Source organism: Cricetulus griseus (genome assembly GCF_003668045.3).
Source record: "Cricetulus griseus strain 17A/GY chromosome 1 unlocalized genomic scaffold, alternate assembly CriGri-PICRH-1.0 chr1_1, whole genome shotgun sequence".
Lineage (NCBI taxonomy): Eukaryota > Metazoa > Chordata > Mammalia > Rodentia > Cricetidae > Cricetulus > Cricetulus griseus.
In genome coordinates, this window is record NW_023276807.1 from 58,226,100 (window position 1) to 58,247,541 (window position 21,442).

The following is a 21,442-nucleotide window of genomic DNA, read 5'->3' on the forward strand; positions in this document are numbered from 1 at the left end:
TCTCACTATGTGGTCCTATCTGGTTTGAAACTCATTTGGAAGCTGGCTTCAAATTCACAAGAGATCTGCCTGTTTCTGCTTCTAAGTACAGAGATTAGGTGTGTCCCTCCTGGCCGAATGAAAAACATTTCAAAGGGGCTGGAGTGGTGGCTCAGTGGTGAAGAGCACTGGTTACTCTTCCAGAGGACCCAGGTTTGAATCCCAGCATCCACACCGAAGCTCACAGTCACCACTAAAAGTTCCAGTTTCAGGAGATCCAATGCTCTTTTTTGACCTCTTCAGAAACCTGGTAAACATGTGATGCACAGAAACACACATACCCAGAAAACATAAAACTATGTAAAACTTTAAGAAAAATCTTTTAAGAATCAAATACAAAGGCAGTCCTTCCTTGGTGTGTACAATGGGCGGGGTGCTCTGACGAAATGGCCAGTCAAACCTCTGCTTTATGTATCTCATGCTGAAAGACAAGACAGGGTGCTGTGTCTGGAGGCCTATGACGTCTGGATTGTCAGTGATCTATCTGATATGAGGCTGATGTTTGACTGTGAGTCAACAAATAATGTTCACAAGCTTGTCTGCAGGGTGTTAAAAAAAAAATAAGCCACAGAAAAATCAAACAAACAAAAGCCATACATCGGGTGCTTCAGGACCTACTGAATGGAGTGCCTAGTATCACCACCAGGAGTGGGCAGGTTCCACAGAGCTTGCATTGAGCATCCTCAAGACAGCTCAAGCTGCAGCCCTGGATCCTAAAACCTGTGTACAACTGTCTAAAACATAGGAGAGAATGGTCAGGTGCCCCAGCAACAGGGAAGCTGAAGAGGAGAATCCAGAAGTGAATGCCAGGTTGGGCTACACCAGCAACATAGAGAGAAGAGAAGAAGGAAGGAGGGATGCTGGGAGGAAAAGACAGGAGAGATTTTCATAGTTGCCTGCTGACACCTGCTTGAGGCAGGTTTGATGCAGATGAAAGATCATGAAAACAGGCTGGACCAGTGTTCCCTAAGAGGGAGGGAAAGGATGTGCCGACCCCATCCTGCTTCTCTAGGAGCAGAAGGGAGGACCACACTTCAGAAATCTTAAAGATATCAGCTGCAGAGGGCACAGGAAGGAGATCTTTCTCCTAGTGCTTTTATGTTGGTTAATGTGAATGAAACCCTATTGCCCCCCTTCCTACTTGTACCCCAAATATTTTGGCTATAACTTGTTGTAACTTCCCAACAAGCCAAGAGAGATGACATTTTTGCTTATGTCAGAGCTGGCCAGAAATGTCCCAGTCTTTAGCGGGTAATTCTGGCCTGAGTATGTTGATCGATCTCTTGACTCTAAATCTGTTTTCTGACATGAACCCTATCTATGTCAGTGGGAGATGGAGCCTTGAGGCTGGAATCCATATAAATCTTATTACACTTCAGCTTGTACAGCGGTCAATAGAAGACAGCCATTAAAGAAATCCCTGGGGACACACCTGTCTGCGGAGACGGAAAATGCAGTTCTCTCGTGCCACATGAATAAACGGAGCTGGAAAAGCATGTTAAAATATCACTTCCTGGGCCGGCAGGATGGCTCACTTGGTAAGAAAGCTTGCTCAATCCTGACTTGAGTTCTACCTCTAGGACTTGAGTAATGGAGAGAACTGACTTCTATACGCTCTCTCTTGACCACCTCACATGCACCATGGCCTACATGTACAATCACGAGCGAGCACACACACACACACACCATTAAAAATAAATGCAATTTTAAACCAATGCAGTCAGACAACAAATTTGCAAAACATTTTGCCATTCACCCTGTGTGACACTTCCCATTCATTATGTAAGGATACTTAAACTACTGTACAAACAAGATACCCGAAAACAATAGAGCCACACTTTTCTCCAGGCTGTCATTTCATCTGAAAGCAGCCTTGTGGAGTTCATGGTGTGTAGTTGGGCTTTCTTTTGTGGGACTACCAGCTCCCCAAATGACACAGAGACTTAATATTAATTATGAAAGCTTGGCCTTAACTTAGGCCTTTTCCCAACTAGCTCTTATAACTTAATCTGTCTCTGTTAATCTACATTCTGCCACATGGCTCATTACCTCTGTTCTGTACAGTATGTCCGACTTCTTCAGAGTCTCTAGCAAAATCTACACACCTAGATTCCTTCCCTTCTCTCTCTCCTGGGGAATTCTGCCTATCTTCTTCTGCCACGCTATTGGCCATTCAGGCCTTTATTACACCAATCACAGCAAGACATCTTCACACAGTGTACAAATATCCCACAACAAGCCAGGGGGTTGTGGCGCATGTCTTTGATCCCAGCACTTGGGAGGCAGAGGCAGGGGGATCTCTGTGTGTTTAAGGGCAGCCAGGGCTACACACTGAGACCCCATCTCAAAACAAACAAAGCAATAACAAAACAAACAATGCTTCTAACTTGAAGGGCCCCTTCAATTGAGCAGATTTGGGGATGGGGTGTAACCCTCTCATGGCACACTCCCAATGATGATGTCCTTTTTGGCACTGTGCACGGCACTTCACAAAACATGCTTATTCGTAACCGTGTTATTTGTGTTGCTCCCCACTTAAAAGAAGTGGAGACTGTGAGCCTTCTTGCAAAGTCACAAAACAAAAAGGCTCTAGGTGTCTGGTCAACTGTGTCTTGGGCCCCTCCCCCATGCTTCTCATCCCAAGTGTGTTCTAGACAGTGAGAGATGACCCACTGGTGGCATGCACAGCAATGAAGAACATCCCCCATCAGTCCTGGCCACAGGGACACTCGAAGCCCTCATGCTGTCCTCTCTGGCTCAGCTTCTGGCAGTCAGCTGAGCAGACACCTGTCTTCTCACCCTTCATTGACAGTTTTCAGCTGATAACCTCTGACCCCCACCCCACACCTTCTGCGGCAGCCCACTGCAGAAGAAGAACATTAGGCAAAGGAACAGCCAATCCTCTCTTTGGCCCAGCTCCACAGATCAGGGGTGTCAGAGGCCCTGGCTCAAAAGCTCATAAGACACACTGTCACCTGGCCTCTCACACTTTGAGATCCCCAGGTTATTTCCTCCTCAAGAATCCAGAGTTGCTGGCCATGGTGGCGTACACTTTAGCCCCAGCACTCGGGAAGCAGAGGTAGGCAGATCTGTGAATTTGAGGCCAGCCTGGGCTATAGAGCTGGTCTACAGCGTTCCAGGATAGGCAGGGCTACACAGAGAAACCCTGTCTTGGAAAAAAAACAAAAACAAAAACAAAATCTTTTTCATTATCTCCTCTCCCCTGCCTTAGTGGCCCAGTCTCCACACTCCCTCATTATATCTTATATTTATTTTGCACTTTGCCATTCTTGCTTCCCTTAAATGTCTTTCTCTAACAACAACAACAACAACAAAAATCGCCTCAAATTATTCCTAGATTTATAGTTAAAGAAACTCCATGCCTCGCTGTTAGGAATAAAGAATACTGGGTTGGGACCGCAGGTGGCGGGTCTCCAGTCCTGCGCTGGGACTTCGAGGATCACGGTCCCTGGGCGGGTGGGGGGCTGGGGGGGGTGGGTGATGGACGGCCCGGTGGATGAGAAACAGAGACCTGTAGATGTGACTCATATTTAAAGTTTTATTGAGGGGGAGTTAAGAAAGTAAGGTAAAGAGACACAGAGACAGGACAAAAGAGAAGGGAAGGGGGCAGGGGCCGGAGCAGAAGTGGGTGGAGCTTTTCTTTTAAAGATTCAGGGAACATACACCTGACATGCGCAGGTGGATGAGAGGCGGGGCCAGGTCTGCCTGGATTACAATACTCACTCCTTCCCTGACCACTCAGGAGGAATGCTGGCAATACAGGCGTTTACCACATGCCCACTTTATGTGGTGTTCAGGACTGAACACAGGGCTTCCCACAATCTAGGTAAGCATTCTACCAATTGACTACATCGCCGGCCACAGTTTTGTTTTGTTTTTGTTTTTTTGTCTTTGAGAAAGAATCTCACTATATATACCTAGCTGGCCTGGAACTTACTGTCTATCCACCTGCCTCCGCCTCCCAAGTGCTGGGATTCAAGGTGTGTGTCACCAAATTGTTCATTTTAGAAACATCCCCTCCCCGTGAGGCATGAGGTGGTCCGAAGTAAGATCCTCCTGCCTCAGCCTGGCCTTCATTCCATAGACTTCAAAGTGTTCATGGCTTTATTTATACATCAGCCTCGTTGCCTAATGGCTAGAATGGTCTGCACACGTGTCTCATTCCTTCTCAAAGGTCAGGAATGGTTTAATGACATCTTCGGTACCAAAGGACTCCCTCCACAAAATCCAGACAGGGTCACCTCTGGTAATCACTTTTGGTTGGGATTTTTGGGTTAAGAACACGAAGGGAGAGAGGCACCAGGGGCAACACGAGGGAGATGGTGGCCTAGGATGTTTACAGTCTTGGCACAAGCTCCCAGAGATAAATGAGGGAGCAATTGTGGATGTGGGAGGAATTCGGGGTGGCTTTGAAAGCAACTTAAAAGGAACTAAGAAGAGCACTGCGGGGCTCCAGGGGCCCTCAGCAGAGGTTTTTTATTACATTATTTTGACTTTGAAATAGAACCGAAAACTTACTTTAGTCTAATAAGACCAAGACAGCAAGTAATCTCGGCGGAATCCCAGGTGAGAACTATCACTGTATGAGGGACGGGGAAAAGAGAAGGAGCTTCAAGAGATCTGTGACCTCTGAAATCTGCTCGATGAAGGGATGCCGAAAAAATGGGGGAGCATAGGTGTGTGGCACGAGAAACCGGTGGCAATCAATTATCAGGGCCTATCTCCCTGTCAGCAGCATCCAGGCCCTGACCTGGGGGTTTGGACAGATTTTTTTTTTTTTTTAAGAAAAGGAAAAGGAGCAAGAAGGAACATTTTGCATGCAAATGGGCCGCTGCCAGAACAGCCCATTAAAATGTAAAACTCCACTTTCAGCTGACAAAATGGTGCAAACCACAGGGCTTGCCATAGGGGCTGCAATAAAGCCAACAACAAAGGGGCCGAGGAACAACGAGGGCTGAATGGCCTCTGTCAGCAGGTCCCCTCTCTGGTTGCCATGGGGACTCCACCGGGGCTTACTAAAGGTATTTCCTGAGGAGAAAGGCAGCACACACATGCCCAGGCAGCCGAGCTAATCCTGACAGGAAGCCATCGCCATTCAGGAGCCCAGGGGCTTGGGGCTGAAGTTTTGTTTTGTTTTTATTAAAAAAAGATTTCAGCCTTGTGTGTGTCCCACCTCATCACTATAATTTAGTGCAGAGCTGCTCATGATGGCCAAAGCCACAGCTAGGGTCTTTGCAGCCACCACATGACCCCCCAAAATCAGCTACTCAAGAGCTGGCCAGGAGGAGGTAACAGGCAGAACCTTACTTGGGAGTCCAGACCAAAAGTTTTGTTTCAACCTTAAAACAGACAAAGGCGGGCATCAGAACTGTGTTCCGTCAGGGCTCAAACTTTACCTGAGTATCAGCCTGTACTTTTCCCAGTGGGAATATGGTACCCAGGCCCTGGTGTTCCCCACCCCCACCCAGCTTGGTCCAGCTGGAAGGATTGTAATTAAGTGATTAACAAAGGAATCAAGTCTCCTCTTTCCCCCAGCAAAAGTTCTGGCTCTGCTGATAAAACCCTGGACCAAGAAGGAAAAAAAATCTCTTCCTGTACCCTTTCCCCCAGCTGGTTCCTTAATACACTTTGCTCCTCTCTCTCTTAGCTTACTGGCCAGAAAGAACCCTAGATGAGGGGAGGTGGAGATACCCTGCAGCTCCAGGAAGGGCGGGCTGTGCTCAGGGCTCCCAGAAGTTTGAGTCACTATGTCTCAGTTGGCACCAGAGGAATGCGGCCATGGCAGATTCAGGGAAGAAAGCCAACAACACAGCTGGCAGTGGAGACAAACTCCTGTGTGACAACTGCCTCCTAGGGTAGTTTAGGGTCCACTAACATTTCCTGAGCAATTTTAAATGGGAAGGGCCAGTCCTGCTACAGAGGGATCACAAACCCGCGCCTGTGTGCTTACAAAGCCTCTGCTTTTGAGGCCGTGCTCCCCCACGCCACATACACAGACATACAACATGGCCTGAATCGTGACAAAATCGGGGAGGAAAAGAGTTTGTGGAAGCATGGAGACTGCCTGTCAACACCGCCCCGCTGGATACCCGTGCACATTCAAACACGACCATTAGGAAGCTGTTGTGGTCATACTAGGTAGCTTCAATTTTGAGTTTAAAAACAAAAAAAAAAAAAATAGCTGGAGACTGTTAAGACGATGTGAAGCGCCTCAAGCTGTGGGTGCTTCGCAGGTGAATCGTCTCCTTCACCAGAAGTCACTTCCTAAATTCACATCGAAACTGCAATTGATGACCAACTGATAGAACGCCCAGGAACATCTCTGCGGAGTTGTTGGTCCGGGGTTGCGGGTGGAGGGGTGCTACGTGTTACAGGGTGGTGGTCCTGTTGCTAGGGAGCTTGCTTGGACCCTCCCACAGCTGGCAGGGAGCCCAGGCCTCCCAGCCATGTGTCTGCAGCTGCGACCTGTCATGCACTTCCTGGTCTGGGTTCTGTAATGGGAAAGATCATTAAGCGTGGGGGAGGGAAGGGAGTAAGAGGACTCTACCGAGTAGAGGTAACTCAGCAGCCCCACTCTTCCCAAGGCCCTGACCTTAAAGTCTGGTCAGGTTCCTTAAAGAAAGGAATGCATTGCCCAACCCCCAAGCGCCCCGCGCCTCCAAGGGCCGCCCTGCCCCTCCCCCCCGGCTCGGAAGCTCCATTTTGGAGAAGGAAAAGGCCAGCAGCTGGGCAGGAAAAGTTTCATTCCCCCAAACTTGCTGATCCATTCGGTTGGAGAGTCAGCTGTTTCGGAATGTGCCTTCTGCCCCCCTACGCCCCCCCCCCAAAAAAACCCCACAGATGGTGCTGAAGTGAACAATTTGCTATGTGCTGTCACTGTTGCCTGCTGTCTGTTTTCGCCGTGCCAGTGAGTCTGGGGGTGTTGAGGTCAGAGAGTCCCAGCTTTAGACCACCCACTCCAGGGTGGGGAAATGGCCTTTTCACTCATGTCACTTTTCCCACAGAGAAATGCCCACAGCTGGGGCACTTACTAGGCATTCTTGAGGCTCCAGTCGAATCCCCACTGTCACTTCACACATACATATCCAAAAAAAAAAGGAAAGAAAGAAAAGAAAAAGGGGGAGGGGTGATCTTTGGTGGCACACACATCTGAAATCCTAGCACTGTGTATGGGTATGTGCATCCAGAGGAAGAGGCATGCCAGCCAGACTGCACAATACCCTGCCTTTAAAATAATAATGATGATGGTAATGGTGATAATGCTTATTTTCACAATATGGAAATAAACACACTACAACTTCTTAAAATGAAATGACATGTAGAAAGGTGGTTAATTGGTTAACAGGCAGAGCGTCAGTTAGGGAAGGTGAAAGTTCTAGAAATTGCTGAGCAGCGGTATGAATGTGGCTGTGATGGCTCATGTCCTGACACCAAGCAAGAGCACTAACAAAAGTTCAAGGGCCAACCTAGGCTACCTAGCAAGTTCCAGAGCAGTCAGAGCTGCCTACAGAGACCCCGTCTTGAGGGTACATGTATTTGGATCTAACAACAACAGAAATGGTAACAGCTCTAAGACCCTAAAGATCTGGAAGCCACAGATGCCCAGAATGGAGAATGGAGCTTCATTTATAGCCTACCTGTCCACAAAACATTCTCCCTTCAGCCTCTACTTCTTGCACACACGGCATCAAGGACTAGCAGTCTCCTTCAGTGTTCAAAAAAGCTTGGTGTGTGTGTGTGGGGGGGGGTCTGTTTTGGGAGGGGGACTTTTCCGTAGGGCAGGGTCTCTCTGTACCTTTCTACATGGTAATCCAGAGCCATGGACTCTATGGGACTCTTTGGGTACAGACTCCTTCCCTCAGCAAAACAATCCTAATGTCCTCTGGAAAGAGAGGGTCGTCTAAGATTCACTTAGTCCCAGGTCCAACGGCTCAGTACAGCAGAGAGGGACTGAGCGAGAAGACCCTACTACTGTACAGTGATTCTGGGCAGTTTATCTCCTGTTATGACTCAGTTTCCTTGTGAAATATGAAGGCTAACCTCCAGCACTAGGTCCCTTCTAGCCCACATTTCACCCAAATTCTGACATTACAGATTCACCCCGCCTAGCCAGCTTTTCAGTTTTAAGATTAGAAATGCTGAAGGCAGGTGTGGTGGCATTCGCCTTTAATCCCAGAATTTAGGAGCCAGAGGCAGAGGTGGGTTGATCTCTGTGAGTTTGAGGCCAGCCTGGTCTACAGAGAGAGTTCCAGGACAGCCAGGGCTACAAAGAGAAGCCCTGTCTCAGAAACCCCAAACACACAAACACCCAGTAAGAATCACCACAACAGAAAACTTGCAACTACAACATGGTAGGAAAGTAGAAACAAATGCTGACCATATTCTAGGCCCCTCATATGCCACAGTCTTTGTTGCCATACTGGGCATTAGCTACAGATCCCAAGCAGCTCAGGATCACCAGGGCTGAAACTGACTTTTCATAAAACAGGCTTGAAATTTATTTGCTGCCTTAATGATGTTCTGAGAAATGTATTATGAAGAGATTTGGTCATCATGCAAACAAGATAGACTGTTCTTACAAACTTTTGTAACTTTTGGAAACTGAACCCAGGGCCCTCATACATGGTAAGCAACCCAGCCACTAAGTTACATCCTACACCTTAAATGGCCTCAAACTTGCAATCCCTCTGCCTCAACCACCCAAACAGCTAGGATTACAGGCAATTATAGAGATATGTTCCAACATGGCTAAACTTAGGCTTTTATGTTAGATGATTTTGTCGATCTTAGGGTTGGGGTAAGCACACTGAACACATTTAAAGTGGGCCAATGATATTGAGTAGGTTAGATGTACTGAAAGCATCTTTAAAAATTACTTACTATCTATCATTATGTATGTGCACAGTGCCCCCCTGTGCCTGTGGAAGCCAAAGGACAACTCTGTGGAGTTGGAGTTCTGGGGACTGAATTCAGCCAGCAAGTGATTCCCCAGGCTTGCACACAGCAAGCATTTTCCCTGATGAGCCATCTCAGATCTGACTATGCTACACTTTTTAATCATTACTTTAGAATGTAACCTGCTACATATAAAACAATTATAGGCTTGATTTTAGGCTTGACTACCTGAATTCAGACCCTGGAACTCACATGGTGAAGAAGGAAACCCAGCCGGTTATCTGCTGACCTAGGTGTGTGGTGGGCTACAATTACAAAAGTTTGTAAGAACAGTCTATCTTGTTTGCATGATGACCAAATCTCTTCATAATACATTTCTCAGAACATCATTAAGGCAGCAAATAAATTTAAATATCTATATATTCAAACATAATATATACTAATAGATACAGGCTACAGATAAGCAATGTACCCCTTTTCTTTGAGCAAAAGGCCATCTTATGTGGGCTTCAAACATCACTCCCTAAATTAGTTCTTCATTGTATCTGCAAGTCTATTAAACGTTAATTCTCCAGGTGTGGTGGTACATTCTTTTAATGCCAGCACCCCCCAAGATAAGAGGCAGAAGAATCTTTATGAGTTTGAGGCCAGCCTGGCCTACATAGCAAGTTCCAGGAAAGCTAGGACTGCATCAAGAGACCTTGTCTCAAAAAACCAAAACTAAGCAAAACAACAACAAAAGGTTAATGCTGGCCAAAACTAAGCCTGACCCATGGTGAGGGCAGAAGGGACCCACTCAAGCATTCATGAGGGGGACCCTCAGACTATTCACTTTTCCTTTTAAAATCCAAATGACAAAAGTGGGAAAGACAGTTACTAAATTTCAATACATTGTATTCTCTTCCCAGGGCACTGCTGTGTGGAGTGGGGGCTGGCATACCAAGGCACACAAGTAAGATGTCAGAGGGTCTCTACTTCCACCACATGAGTCTTGGAGACTGAATTCAGGTAATCAAGTACACTTACCCACCGAACCATTTTACTGGTCCATGCTTTGTTGTTGTTTTATTTAATTTTATGTGTATACATGTATGCCAGAGAGTATGTATGTGCACCACATGTAAGAAGAGGCATCAGGTCCCCTAGAACTGGAGTTACTTACTGTTGGTGGCACGCCATCATGTGGGTGTAGAAATCGAAACAAGGTCCTCCATGAGAGCTGCCAGTACATTTTAATCTCTGGGCTCTCTCTCCAGCTCTGGTCCTTGGGTTTTTTAAAGACAGAGTCTCACTATATAGACTTGACTGACCCAGAGATCATAATATAGACGAGGCTGGCCTAGAACTCTGTATGCCTCTGCTGAGATTAGGTGATGCCAGGGCTGGCCTTGATTCTAATCCACCCCTGTTTTTTTCTTTTTGACACGGTCTCACTGACTGGCCTCTAACTCACAGCTCCACCTCAGTGCTGGGATTAAAGGCACGCCCCACTATGCCCAGCCTTGACTGCTTTTTGAGAAAAGGTCTTGATATATATCCCTAGCCAGCCTGAAACTTAATATGTAGTCCTCTGCCTCCCTCTCTCCAATCACAGTTTTTACACCGGTTAGCGGCTGGAGAGAGATGGCTCAGCAGTTAAGAGCACTTGCCACTCTTGCAGAGGACCCAGGGAACTGTCTGTAACTCCAGTTCCAGGGATCCACTGACTTCTGGCTTCCAAGGGCACCAGGCATGTGGTACACTTAACATGCACACAGGCAAAAACACTCATGCACATAAACTACACATTTTACAAATCTTTAATAAAGCTTGACCTATGAACCAACTCTACTGTGCTAGCTGACACTTTGGGGACCCCTGACTATACCTTTCCCAAGTTTGAAGTCTCTATGTTAGTATGCAAAAGGCAAGTTTTGTCCTACGGATGACTGTAGACTTGGAAACCACGTTTTTTATGGCACTTCACAGACCTGTGATTGATGAAAAACCTTACAGAAAGGAATGACTATAGAGGGTATCCTACTATTTGGAGAGGCCCAGGCAGTGGAATTCCTAGTTTAAGGTCAGTCTGAATAGCCTCAGAATGTCAAGAAAATCAGCACAAGGCAGGGATCTCAAAGAAAGGTGAAGTCAGACTCCCCAGGGATTCGTGTTTCTTTGTCTGAATTTCAGTTTGATATGAGGATAAGCACAATACCATACTGAAATAAATAAAGCAAAATTGTAGTAAAGTTAGACATTCACCAAATGTCTAACTTTAGGCAAGTTACCGGACTTCCCAAACCTCAATATACCCCTTTAGTTATGAGACTAAAAACTGTCAATGGGATCATCATAAAGATGCAAACATGGAAAGTATGAAAGTGTAAAGATGCCACAAAGTAGCATTTAATATTATTCTAAAAGAATTTTACTGGTACTACTTCTAAAGAGTAATTTGATATAGGAATGTAATCAAAAACTTTAAAATGGGAGCTGGAGAGATGTCTCAATGATTAAGAGCACTGATTGCGCTTCCAGAGGACCTGGGTTAGATTCCCAGCACCTACAAGGCAGCTCACAACTGTCTGAACTCCAAGATCTGACAGCCTTACACAGAGATACATGCAGGCAAAACACCAATGAAAATAAAAATAAATATAAAAAAATTAAAAACAAAGGTTGGGGAGGTGCTCAAGTAAAAGTGCTTTCCACATAAGCCCTGATGCCAACACTTACATGTAAAGAGCTGGACACAGCAGGGAGCCAGCCTCCCCCCACACTGGGAGGGTGGACAGGAGGACCCCTGGGACTTGCTGGCTAGCCAGTGTAGCCTAATTGGTGGTGAGCTTCAGGTTCAATAGAGAGACCCTGCCTCAAATGAGGAAGACACCCAGAGAGGACTTCTGGCTGCTGCACCCCTGTGCAAGCATGCAGAAGGACAAGAACACACACCACCCCCACCACCCTGCCCCACCCACTCCCGTGCAGCCCTGGCTGTCCTGGAACTTACACTGTAGACCAGGCTGGCCTCGAACTCACAGAGATCCACCTGCCTCTCCTTCCAGGGTGCTGGGATTAAAGGTGTGTGACACCATGTCAAAAAAAAAAAAAAAAAAGAAGTAAAACATTTTTTAAGGTAACCTCCCTTGGCTGCATAGGCAAATTTTATTTGTAGGAAAATATGTTTATGGGGCTGAAGAGATGGCTCAGAGGTTTAGAGCACTGGCTGCTCTTCCAGAGGTTCTGAGTTCAAGTCCCAGCACCACCACAGGGTGGCTCGAAACCATCTATAATAAGATCTGGTGCTCTCTTCTGGTGTAGGAACAATGTGTATACACACACACACACACACACAAAAAAAAAAAAAAAAAAAGTGTTTAGCTGGGTGTGGTGAGTCACACTATAATTTCAGCTCTCAGGAGGCTGAAGCCAGAGAACTACAGTGAGTTTACACTACATAATGAGTTCTAAGGCTAGCCTGGGCTACAGTGTAACAAGACCTCTGTCAAAAAACAAAGGTGGCCTTGAACTCACAGAAATACACCTGCCACTGTCTTTCCAAGTACTAGAATTAAAGGTATGAACTACATCCCATCAAAACAATGTTTTTAGCCAGGCGTGGTAGCTCAAGTCTTTAATCCCAGCACTCAGGAGGCATAGGTGAATGGATGCTCTGTGAGTTCCAGACCAGCTTGGTCTATAGAGTGAGTTCCAGGACAGCCAGGGCTGCTACACAGAGAAACACTGTCTTGAGAAACCAAATCAAATCAAACAAAACAATGTTCTTCTTTTTTTCTTAAGATTTTTTTTTCAGCCGGGCGTTGGTGGTGCACGCCTTTAATCCCAGCACTCGGGAGGCAGAGGCAGGTGGATCTCTGTGAGTTCAAGACCAGCCTGGTCTACAAGAGCTAGTTCCAGGACAGCCTCCAAAGCCACAGAGAAACCCTGTCTCAAAAAAAAACAAAAAAAAAAAAAAAAAAAAGAGAGAGAGAGAGATTTTTTTTCTATTTTTATTTATTATGTATAGAATGTTCTGCCTGCATGTATCCCTACAGGCTAGAAGAGGGCACCAGATCTCATTACAGATGGTTGTGAGCCACCGTGTGGTTGCTGGGAATTGAATTCAGGACCCCTGGAAGAGCTCTTAACCTCTGAGCCATCTCTCCAGCCCCCCAAAACAATGTTCTTAAAGAGTGTGGTCCCACACATATGTAATTGCAGGATCAGCCTTTGCTACATACTGAGTTCAAAATGAGTCTGGGTTACATGAGAACCCCCTCTTACAAAAACAAATAGTAAAGACATTCTTTTCAATGGCACAGATCTTTGTTCTAGTGGAATAAATAGGATCATTTACCTAGTATATACAAAGCCTGGGGTGGGGTAGGGATGACATTCCAAAAAGAAAAAAAAAAATTACACTGTACTGCAGAATAAAGTAAGCATTGGATGACTACAAAATAAAAAAAGAGGGCCTGGGATTCATTCATAATATGGAGACATAGGGCCAGAGTGATGCTCAATGGTTAAAAGCACTTGTTGCTTTTGCAGAAGACCCTGGTTCCATTTTTCCTAGCTCCAACAGTCTGTAACTTCAGTTTCAGGGGGTGACACCCTTTTCTGGCCTCCACAGGCACTGCATGCACATAGTAAACACCCATACACATAAAATGACATGGAAGCAAATGGTCGTGTATAAGATGCATGTTACATTACATTCAAGGAAAACAGGGACATATTTGGATAGATGGATGGGAACCAGTAAAGGAATGGGCCGGTGATTGCCAGAGTCTAGCAGTCACTGTTAGAGAACACTGGGGTTAGATCTGGACACAATTGTCTTTGCTAATTAACCATTTGAAATTTCAGTACTGGTGTTTTCTACCCATGCTCACGGGCAGCGAGTCTACATTTTGCTGAACTGCCAGGCCCTCTCACCTACTTTGCCTACACGTTCAGGGTCTGGGAAGCCGCTGCTTTCAGGCTAACCAAGAGGGCCACTGCCCCTGAATCACCTCTCTTACACAAGCCATCCCAGGAGGCACAGCAACTCAGGGATAAGAACCCTCTCTCCAGCCTTGCTCAGTATGAAGATGGCAGGGACCATGTGGTAAGGGGGAAAGGACACTGGTATTAGTCAAAGACCAGATCAGGGGCAATGTGAGGGCAGATACTCAAGGCCAGCGCTCTACTGGCAGCATAGCCATGAAGACGGCCCAGAAAACCATTTTTCCCTACTAGTCACATCACAGGTAGACTGCAAAATGAAAGTCAGAGGCAGTGGTTCTCGACCTTCCTAAAGCTGCCACCCTTTAACACAGATCCTCATGGTGTGGTGACCCCCAACCATAACATGATTTCATTGCTACTTCATAACTGTAATTTTGCTACTGTTAACATTATGTAAACATCTGATATTAAAACCCTGTGGGGGTCACAACCCACAGGTTGAGAACCTAAGGGAATTTCTTAAGAGTTTGCCCCCAGAGGCCCTTAGGAGCCCAGCTAAAGCAGTTAACTTTCAGCTAACCCCAGAGAAGAGGGCTGGAGTAGGATAGGCAGACATAAAGGTCTTTGAAGGTATGGCCATCTTCTAGAAGCAGAAAACCCAGGTAGCTGAACAACGACAAAAAAAAAAAACAAAAAACAAAAAAAACAAAAAAAAAAACAAAAAAACAAAAAACAAAAAAAAACTGAGAAGAGAGAGAGCAGCTGGGTGTCTCCCTGTTAGGGGACAAAAAGTTGTTTCATTTCCAGGTTCCTTGGAAGAGGGAAGTAAAGGTGTTGTCCAGGGGACGGGGGCCAGACTTTCCAATAGCCTAGAGGAACGAGGCCCTGGAAAAAACAGGGCATGGCTGCTGGTCAGGCTCTGTGACCTGGCCCTCACCTCCTGGATAATGATTCCTCACTTCTCCAAGTCCACACATTACAACCCAGAGTCACCCTGCTCCCAGTTGACAGGGTTGACCCCTTGCTGGGGCCCTGTTGACCCACTCTTGCAGAATTCAGCTCCCTCCAGTTCTTCCTTCCCCACAGGTAGTCCCAGGTGACAGAATTCCAGCTTGATTCTTTGTATGGGCTCCCTCCCAGCCCCCACCAACAGCAAGTCCTCTGGATAACCATTTGTTCTTTCTTCCCTGAGAAATTCCTCCTCCCTGACTTTGGGGAGCGGCTGGCAAAGCCAGAGTGGAAAATCAGTGAGGCTAATGGCGCAGCAATGCAGAAGCCTGAGCCAAGAACACAGCCTTGAGCGGCTCTGCTGCCCGGGCCTTGCTGTTGAGCAGGACATGTGAGTGCCTTCACATTCTCTCACAGGCTGAGTACTGCCTTCCACCACCCGCCAGCATCCACTAGCGGTACCACCTCAGGGGAGAGAGGGTGTGCGCGTGTGACAAGGTATGTCCTTCAGGGAATCCTGGCAGCTTAGGACACACCTCAGACTTCTCAGACCTAAACTAGACCCTCAATTGAGCAGGGGTGTGTGTGAGGGGGTCATATAATTCCCCTAGCCATCTGGGATCCTCTATCATCCAGTGTGAATTAGAAACAACACGGTCTTTTCACAAGAAATTTTACCGGGGGTGGGGTGTGGTGAGGGTGTATTCCCCCACGTGTTCCAGGTCAGCTATGTGACACTGTTCCTCAAGCCACACCAACAGGCTAATGTGGTGGGACTACAGCATGCCTATTAGTCATACCAAGCTAGGATCCCAGGCAGCTCAGCTGAAATGCACACCCTCTAGGACCAAAGGTACCTCAGGACCCCTGGTGAGCTGGGCGGTGGGAGGGCTACCAGGGCCAGATTCTGGCAGCCTCTGCCTGTCCCCATAGGCACAGGTTTCTGCAGAACAAGGACAAAGCCCCGCTTTGTGGTACTCAGGCGGCCTGCAGCCAGCAACAGAGACGTGCAGCTTTTCCATTAAATGTAACCTCTCCTCCCTTCCACCAGCCACCAGACTCCCTCAAATCTGAGTGGGTGGGAGGAGCTGTAAAAACCTCAGCCATTAAAACTGCTTATGAGTTGCAGGTTTCTGTGGATGAAGGAAAGTGTTTCAAGACTAGAAGTCTCACACTTTCTGGTCCATCTAGGGTGCTCAGAAAAAAGGGAAGGAAAGGCCACCACCCCAATGGTCACAAGTGGTGGCCTTGCAAAGTTTGGATGGAGCCACTCACTGATCCCTCAGTTCTGTTCTCAGAGAAAAACACATGCAAATGGCCTTCCTCAAGCCCAGATGGCCTAAACTGGTTCTTATCTTTGGAAAGAGGGTATTCGGCCCCTGGGCCTGTGTCCCAGATTCATTTTGCCAACAAACCTCAAAGCCTGATCTGAAACAAACTTAGACTCGGTAATATGGCAAACGGGAGAAGGAAGGAGAGGGAGAGAAGGGGGGAGACTGGTTTTCCTGGAACCCTTATTAAATCAACTTTGTAAGGACAGCCAGAAACTGCAGGCCTCGCAGGTCCCCCAGGGGCGTTTGCAGAGGCGGCCAGGATTGCGTTCGGGCAGGGGAGGGGCTGCCATCTCTCTCCCCCCTTCCCTGGAAGCCTTTCCAAAGCTCTCAGTGCAGGCACGGTTTGGGATGGTTTGTTTTCAACTTGTGAACCAATCTTTTTCACATAGACTGCAATTGTTTTTGAAGACAATAGCAGCATTACTTAATAATCAGCGTGGCCAAGACTACAATATGCTGCATGTCTGTGAGGTTCCAAGAGTTTACACAACACGAAGAGAAACTATTCCTGTGACATCACAGTTCCAGTAGTTCTCATGTTCTGTCAAAATGCCACCCCCCACCCCCAGTGTCCCCCAGGAGCAGGGTGTGGTGGCATAAGCCTTTAATCCCAGCATATGGAGGCGGAGGCAGGTAGATCTCTGTGAGTTCCAGGTCAGCCTATGTAGCAGTAGTATGTTCTGTGTAGTAAGTTCCAGGACATCCAGGGCTATACAGTGACATTCTGTCACAAATAAAATTAGAAAAGATATGAAATAATACAATGACCCATGTGGGTATCATAGGTTAATAGATTCACAAAATTTCATTCATTACATGAACAAGAAAAACTAATGTATGTAACAAACAGGAAGCAAGTGAGAGACTGTAAGGAAGGAGCCTGGGAAAAGCTTTTGCAATGACAAACTGATCTCTTGCCTGAGGTGATAGTTACATGGGGTGTAGCACTTATGAAAACCTGTCTAAAATTGACATATTTTATACTACATAAATTATACATCAATGAGCTAACCAGTCTTGACTCCTGTACAGCCTACTAGCCTTCCCCCACTTCTCCTACCCCTCCGTCTGTTCCAAGAACAATTTCTGTACCAGGAGTTGGGGGCACACGGCTTTCTTTAATCCTAGCACTCAGGAGGCAGAGGCCAACCTGGTCTACAGAGTGGGTTCCAGAACAGCCAGGGATACATAGAGAAACCAACCCTATCTTGAAAAAATAAAAAAATAAAAACCAACCAATCAAACAATCAAAGATCTTCTGTCCCCTAGCTCCAACCTCCATCACTGCATTGTCACTGCTTCCTGTCCTATGCTGGGTCGACACTCAGCAGCTTCAACGACACCCCCCCCACACACACACACACACACTCTCGCCACCTCCTCTCACTTAAATTCCTCCCGTGAGGACTATCCAGCAAACTGCCTGCCTGCCACTTTCCTTTCTTGGGCTGCAAAGAGTCTGTTAGATAAAGGAAGAGAAAGAGATGGAGGCTGAGAAGGGGGTAGGAAGAGGAGTTGGCATTTAACCACGTAAACCCATGGATTGATTCTATTTCTAGAATGCCATTACTATCCCTGGTTCCCAGTCTCATTCGCTCTGACTGACATTCAACACAACCTTCTATCTTGTCTTCGTGACAACAGTGGCAGATGCAATAATAGCTCCTCACACTTTACGTGGAAGTGTTTTATCTGTATTGTGACATTTAATCCTTTATTATTGTTTCCATTTTAATGATTTGTCACATAATGCAAGCCAACTTTCTGAAAACGGGATCAAGTCAGTAAACTTCCAATTTCTCAGCAAGAACCACTTAAATATACTAAGTACCTTTGCAAGATGCAAGCCTTCCAGTTTTGCCAGGTGTTACCTTCCACAGTTATTTACTCACTGAGCAATACCGCAGTCCATAACTTCTTAAGCCTCCTGACTTCATAGCTCGCTCATTCTTCTCCACCCTGAATGGCCTTTATTAACCCCCTTGGATACCTGTACCTTGGTACCCTAAGGTAAGATTACAGAGTAAACACCTGTAATCCCAGCACTCACAAGGCTGTGGCAAGAGGGTCAGGAGATCAGCTAGGGCTATACCGCAAGATCCTATGTCAAAAACAAAAAGATTAAAGACCCCTGCTTTCTTTTTTTCTTTTGAGACAGAATCTGTGTAGTACCAGCTGGCTATACAGGCCAAACTGACCTCAGACTCACAGAAATCTGCCTCCAGGTATTGGGATTCAAGGCATGTGCCACCCTGGGCAGAAAGACCCCGACTTTCTAGGCACTCCTGAGTTCTCTGCATGACATTTCCATTGCATTCTCTTACAACTTCACTGTGTCGCTTAACTAGTCTGCTAGGGGCTAGAGAGATGGCTCAGCAGTTAAGAGCACTTGCTGTTCCTGCAGAGGGAAGTGGGTTCCTAGCACCCACTTTTGGTTTCTGTGTGTAACAAAGATAACATGCAGCACACATACATAGGAGCAGGCAAAACACTCAACTACATAAGATAAAAATAAATAAATCTTCAATAAATAAATAAATAAATAAATAAATAAAGTCTGCTTCATATGTATTGCCTCCCCACTGCTTGGTGACAACCTCCTTATAGGTAGAGAGGTCCTCTCGAGTCTCCAGCATGTTCTAGCTCATGTATATCTTTGGTTGTGCTACTGACTGCAACACAGAACATTCCTATTTCAGCCACTGCACCATCTAGAAAGTCCCACACTTTTCCCTGCCCCTCTCTCACCACCATCTGTACCCACAGGTCATCAAACAGGTCCCTGACAGCTTAGAATGACAGCCCTGTAAACACAGCCACCACTGTCACAAGCCTTTGGCCCACTATTTTCAAGCCTTCTCTGTCACTAGCCACTAACTCTCAAGCCACACTCACTGCCTTTTGACAGCAGAGATATCCCAACGTTTATCCTCCAAGTCCCTCGGAAGCCATCAAGTATCTTATGAGCAGCAGGAACAACCTCTGGGGACTTACAACAACACATCACAGGCCAGGGGGCCTCATAATGTCCCATGATCCCTCCTGGTTCTCAGTCTCCTCCAAGTCCCTCAAACAGGCCACCTCCAAAGCAAAGTGTCCATCAAGCCCCCAAACAAGAACTGGAAGACAAAGTCCAAAAGGGTGTGTGTTTGTGACTGCTCACCCTATAGAAGATGTGTCTCTGGAACAGCTTTCTGAAAGGCGAGGTCAATTATCAAGCTCTTCTTATTCTAGAATGTCTCCTCTAAATCTATATTCATGACACTCTTTCTCACTGCAACACATCACTTTTCACGATCACTTGAGTTAAAGACCTAATTACATTGTTTCTCCAGAAAAAAAAGCATAAACTATCCCAAGTACCTCACCTCTGGCAAGTGGATTTCACCAGGCTTCATGATCTCTACCTCTGATATATGTATGTATGTATGTATGTATGTATGTATGTATGTATGTATGTATGTATATCCAAGGCCAAATCAGCCCAGATGTTTTAGGCATTTTACCACTGGGAAAGGAGCCCTTTGCTCCTCCAAGGAGGAAGTCTTTCTAGCAGCCCCCCACCTTTGTTTCCTCAACTCAGGGGTCCACTTGACCTTCACAGCCTGTTGTCTTACCTTGTTCAGGCAAGGTCGGGGCTGGCCTGGCTGTGCAGAGTGCGGCTGTGACCAGCACAGCCCAGAAGAGGAGGCACCTCCAGCTCCACATCCCAGTTCTGCACTCAGAGGTTGGTGACAAGGCTCCACACCTCCATGGATACTCAACTTGAGCTTGATCTGGCTTCTCAAGCTGACTCTGGGGAAAGAAACAACAGCTATAATACAAGTTGGGCATGGGGGTTAAGGAAAAGAAATGCCATCGTGTGCATTGCCGGCCTGCCCAGAAGGATGCTTGAAATAACTAAGCTCTTTTTAGGGGGCAAAGGGAATTGAGCCTAGATCATCACAGAATCAAAGGTAACAGGCTTATGCTCATAATACAGCTTGTCCCCCAAAGGAGTCCTTTGAGGAGGTGATGACCCTCACGGAAGGTTTTAAGCCATTTGGGGACATGCCCTTGAAGAGGGTTACAGAAATCCAGTCTCCCATCCCTCCTTGCTCTTTGTGTTCCTGGCCATGAGTGAATGAACAGCCCCGAGCAAGCTCTGAAGACATCTTCTTCATCCCACTATGTGCTCAAAAGCAAGTCAACCAGGGGCTGAAACCTACAAAACCTTTTCTCTTTTTAAGTTGATTACCTCAGGCATTTTGTTACAGTGATGAGAAGCTGGGTTCCACCATTCAATTCTACAGCTGTGTTTTGAGTAGAGACTAAGTTGCCAAGCTGGGTGGAACTGTCGCCATTAAGTCCTTCAAGATAAAAGTGTTGCTCATTTGTGGGAGGAAGTGAAGGAACTCAGGAAAGTCCCAAAGAGCCATATTGTGGCCAAGGGCTTGAAAAAAAGTGTTGTGCAGTCTCAGGTCCCAGTGATGTGGGTTGTTGTAGACACAGCCAAGTCCAAGAACCACACCATATACAAGCAGTCCCCAAAATGACACAGAAATGGCATCAAGAAACCCCAGTCACAAAGCTGGGTGTGGTGAAGCACTCCTTTAGTCCCAGCACTTGGGACAGAGGCAGGTGATCTCTGAGTTCAAGGACAGTCTACATAGAAAGTTCCAGGACAGCCAAGAGAAACCCTGTCTCGACATCTCCCCCCGCAAAAAAAAAAACCCAATCACAAAGATAGGAATCTTTTAAGATGCAGGCAAGCAATACAAGGGCAACGAGAGCACTGGCTGAGGCTATAAGGCCCTTCTGAAGCCTAAGGAGGATAAGCAGAAGATACCAAAGAATCCCAATTAAAGGCAGACTTGCTTTCATCGTCCACCCCAATCGGATTTGTGGCTCCACGGCCAAGGTTTGCCGGCTGTGCCAACCAAAGGCTAAGGCCCAACCAAGGTTGAGGGTGCAGCTGCAATTCAGGCCCAGGCCCAGGCTTCAGATCCAGCTCAGGATCCCAAAGGTGTCTACGCCTCTGTGAAAGCCCCAGAGTAAAGGCCTTTATCTCTCAATATGAAAGCAGACAGAAGACTGTAACAGCTGATCAGTGGTGGCTGCCTTTAATTGCAGCATTCAGTAAGCAGAGGCAGGTGGATTTCTATGAGTTCAAAGCCAGTTCAGTCTACAGAGCGAGTTCCAGGGCAGCTAAAGCTACATAGAGAGACCCTGCCACAAAAAAAAAAAAAAAAAAAAAAAGGGATAGAAAGCAAGCAGGCAGATCAGTGTGACCT

At 46.6% G+C, this 21,442-nt stretch overlaps 1 protein-coding gene across 7 annotated transcripts in view; it reads right to left on the reverse strand.

The window, feature by feature from the left end:
* Fgfr1 (fibroblast growth factor receptor 1) overlaps nucleotides 1–21,442 on the reverse strand; it is a 55,277-nt gene that overhangs the window by 22,972 nt on the left and 10,863 nt on the right. For 6 of the 7 annotated variants that reach the window (XM_027395330.2, XM_027395333.2, XM_027395336.2 and 3 more), the window contains exon 2: nucleotides 19,787–19,964. In XM_027395330.2, coding sequence (XP_027251131.1) covers nucleotides 19,787–19,877 — 91 coding nt within the window. In that variant the 5' untranslated portion in view covers nucleotides 19,878–19,964. Of the gene's footprint in view, nucleotides 1–19,786; nucleotides 19,965–21,442 lie in introns of those variants that run through there. The other variant, XM_027395337.1, reaches the window with a different exon arrangement.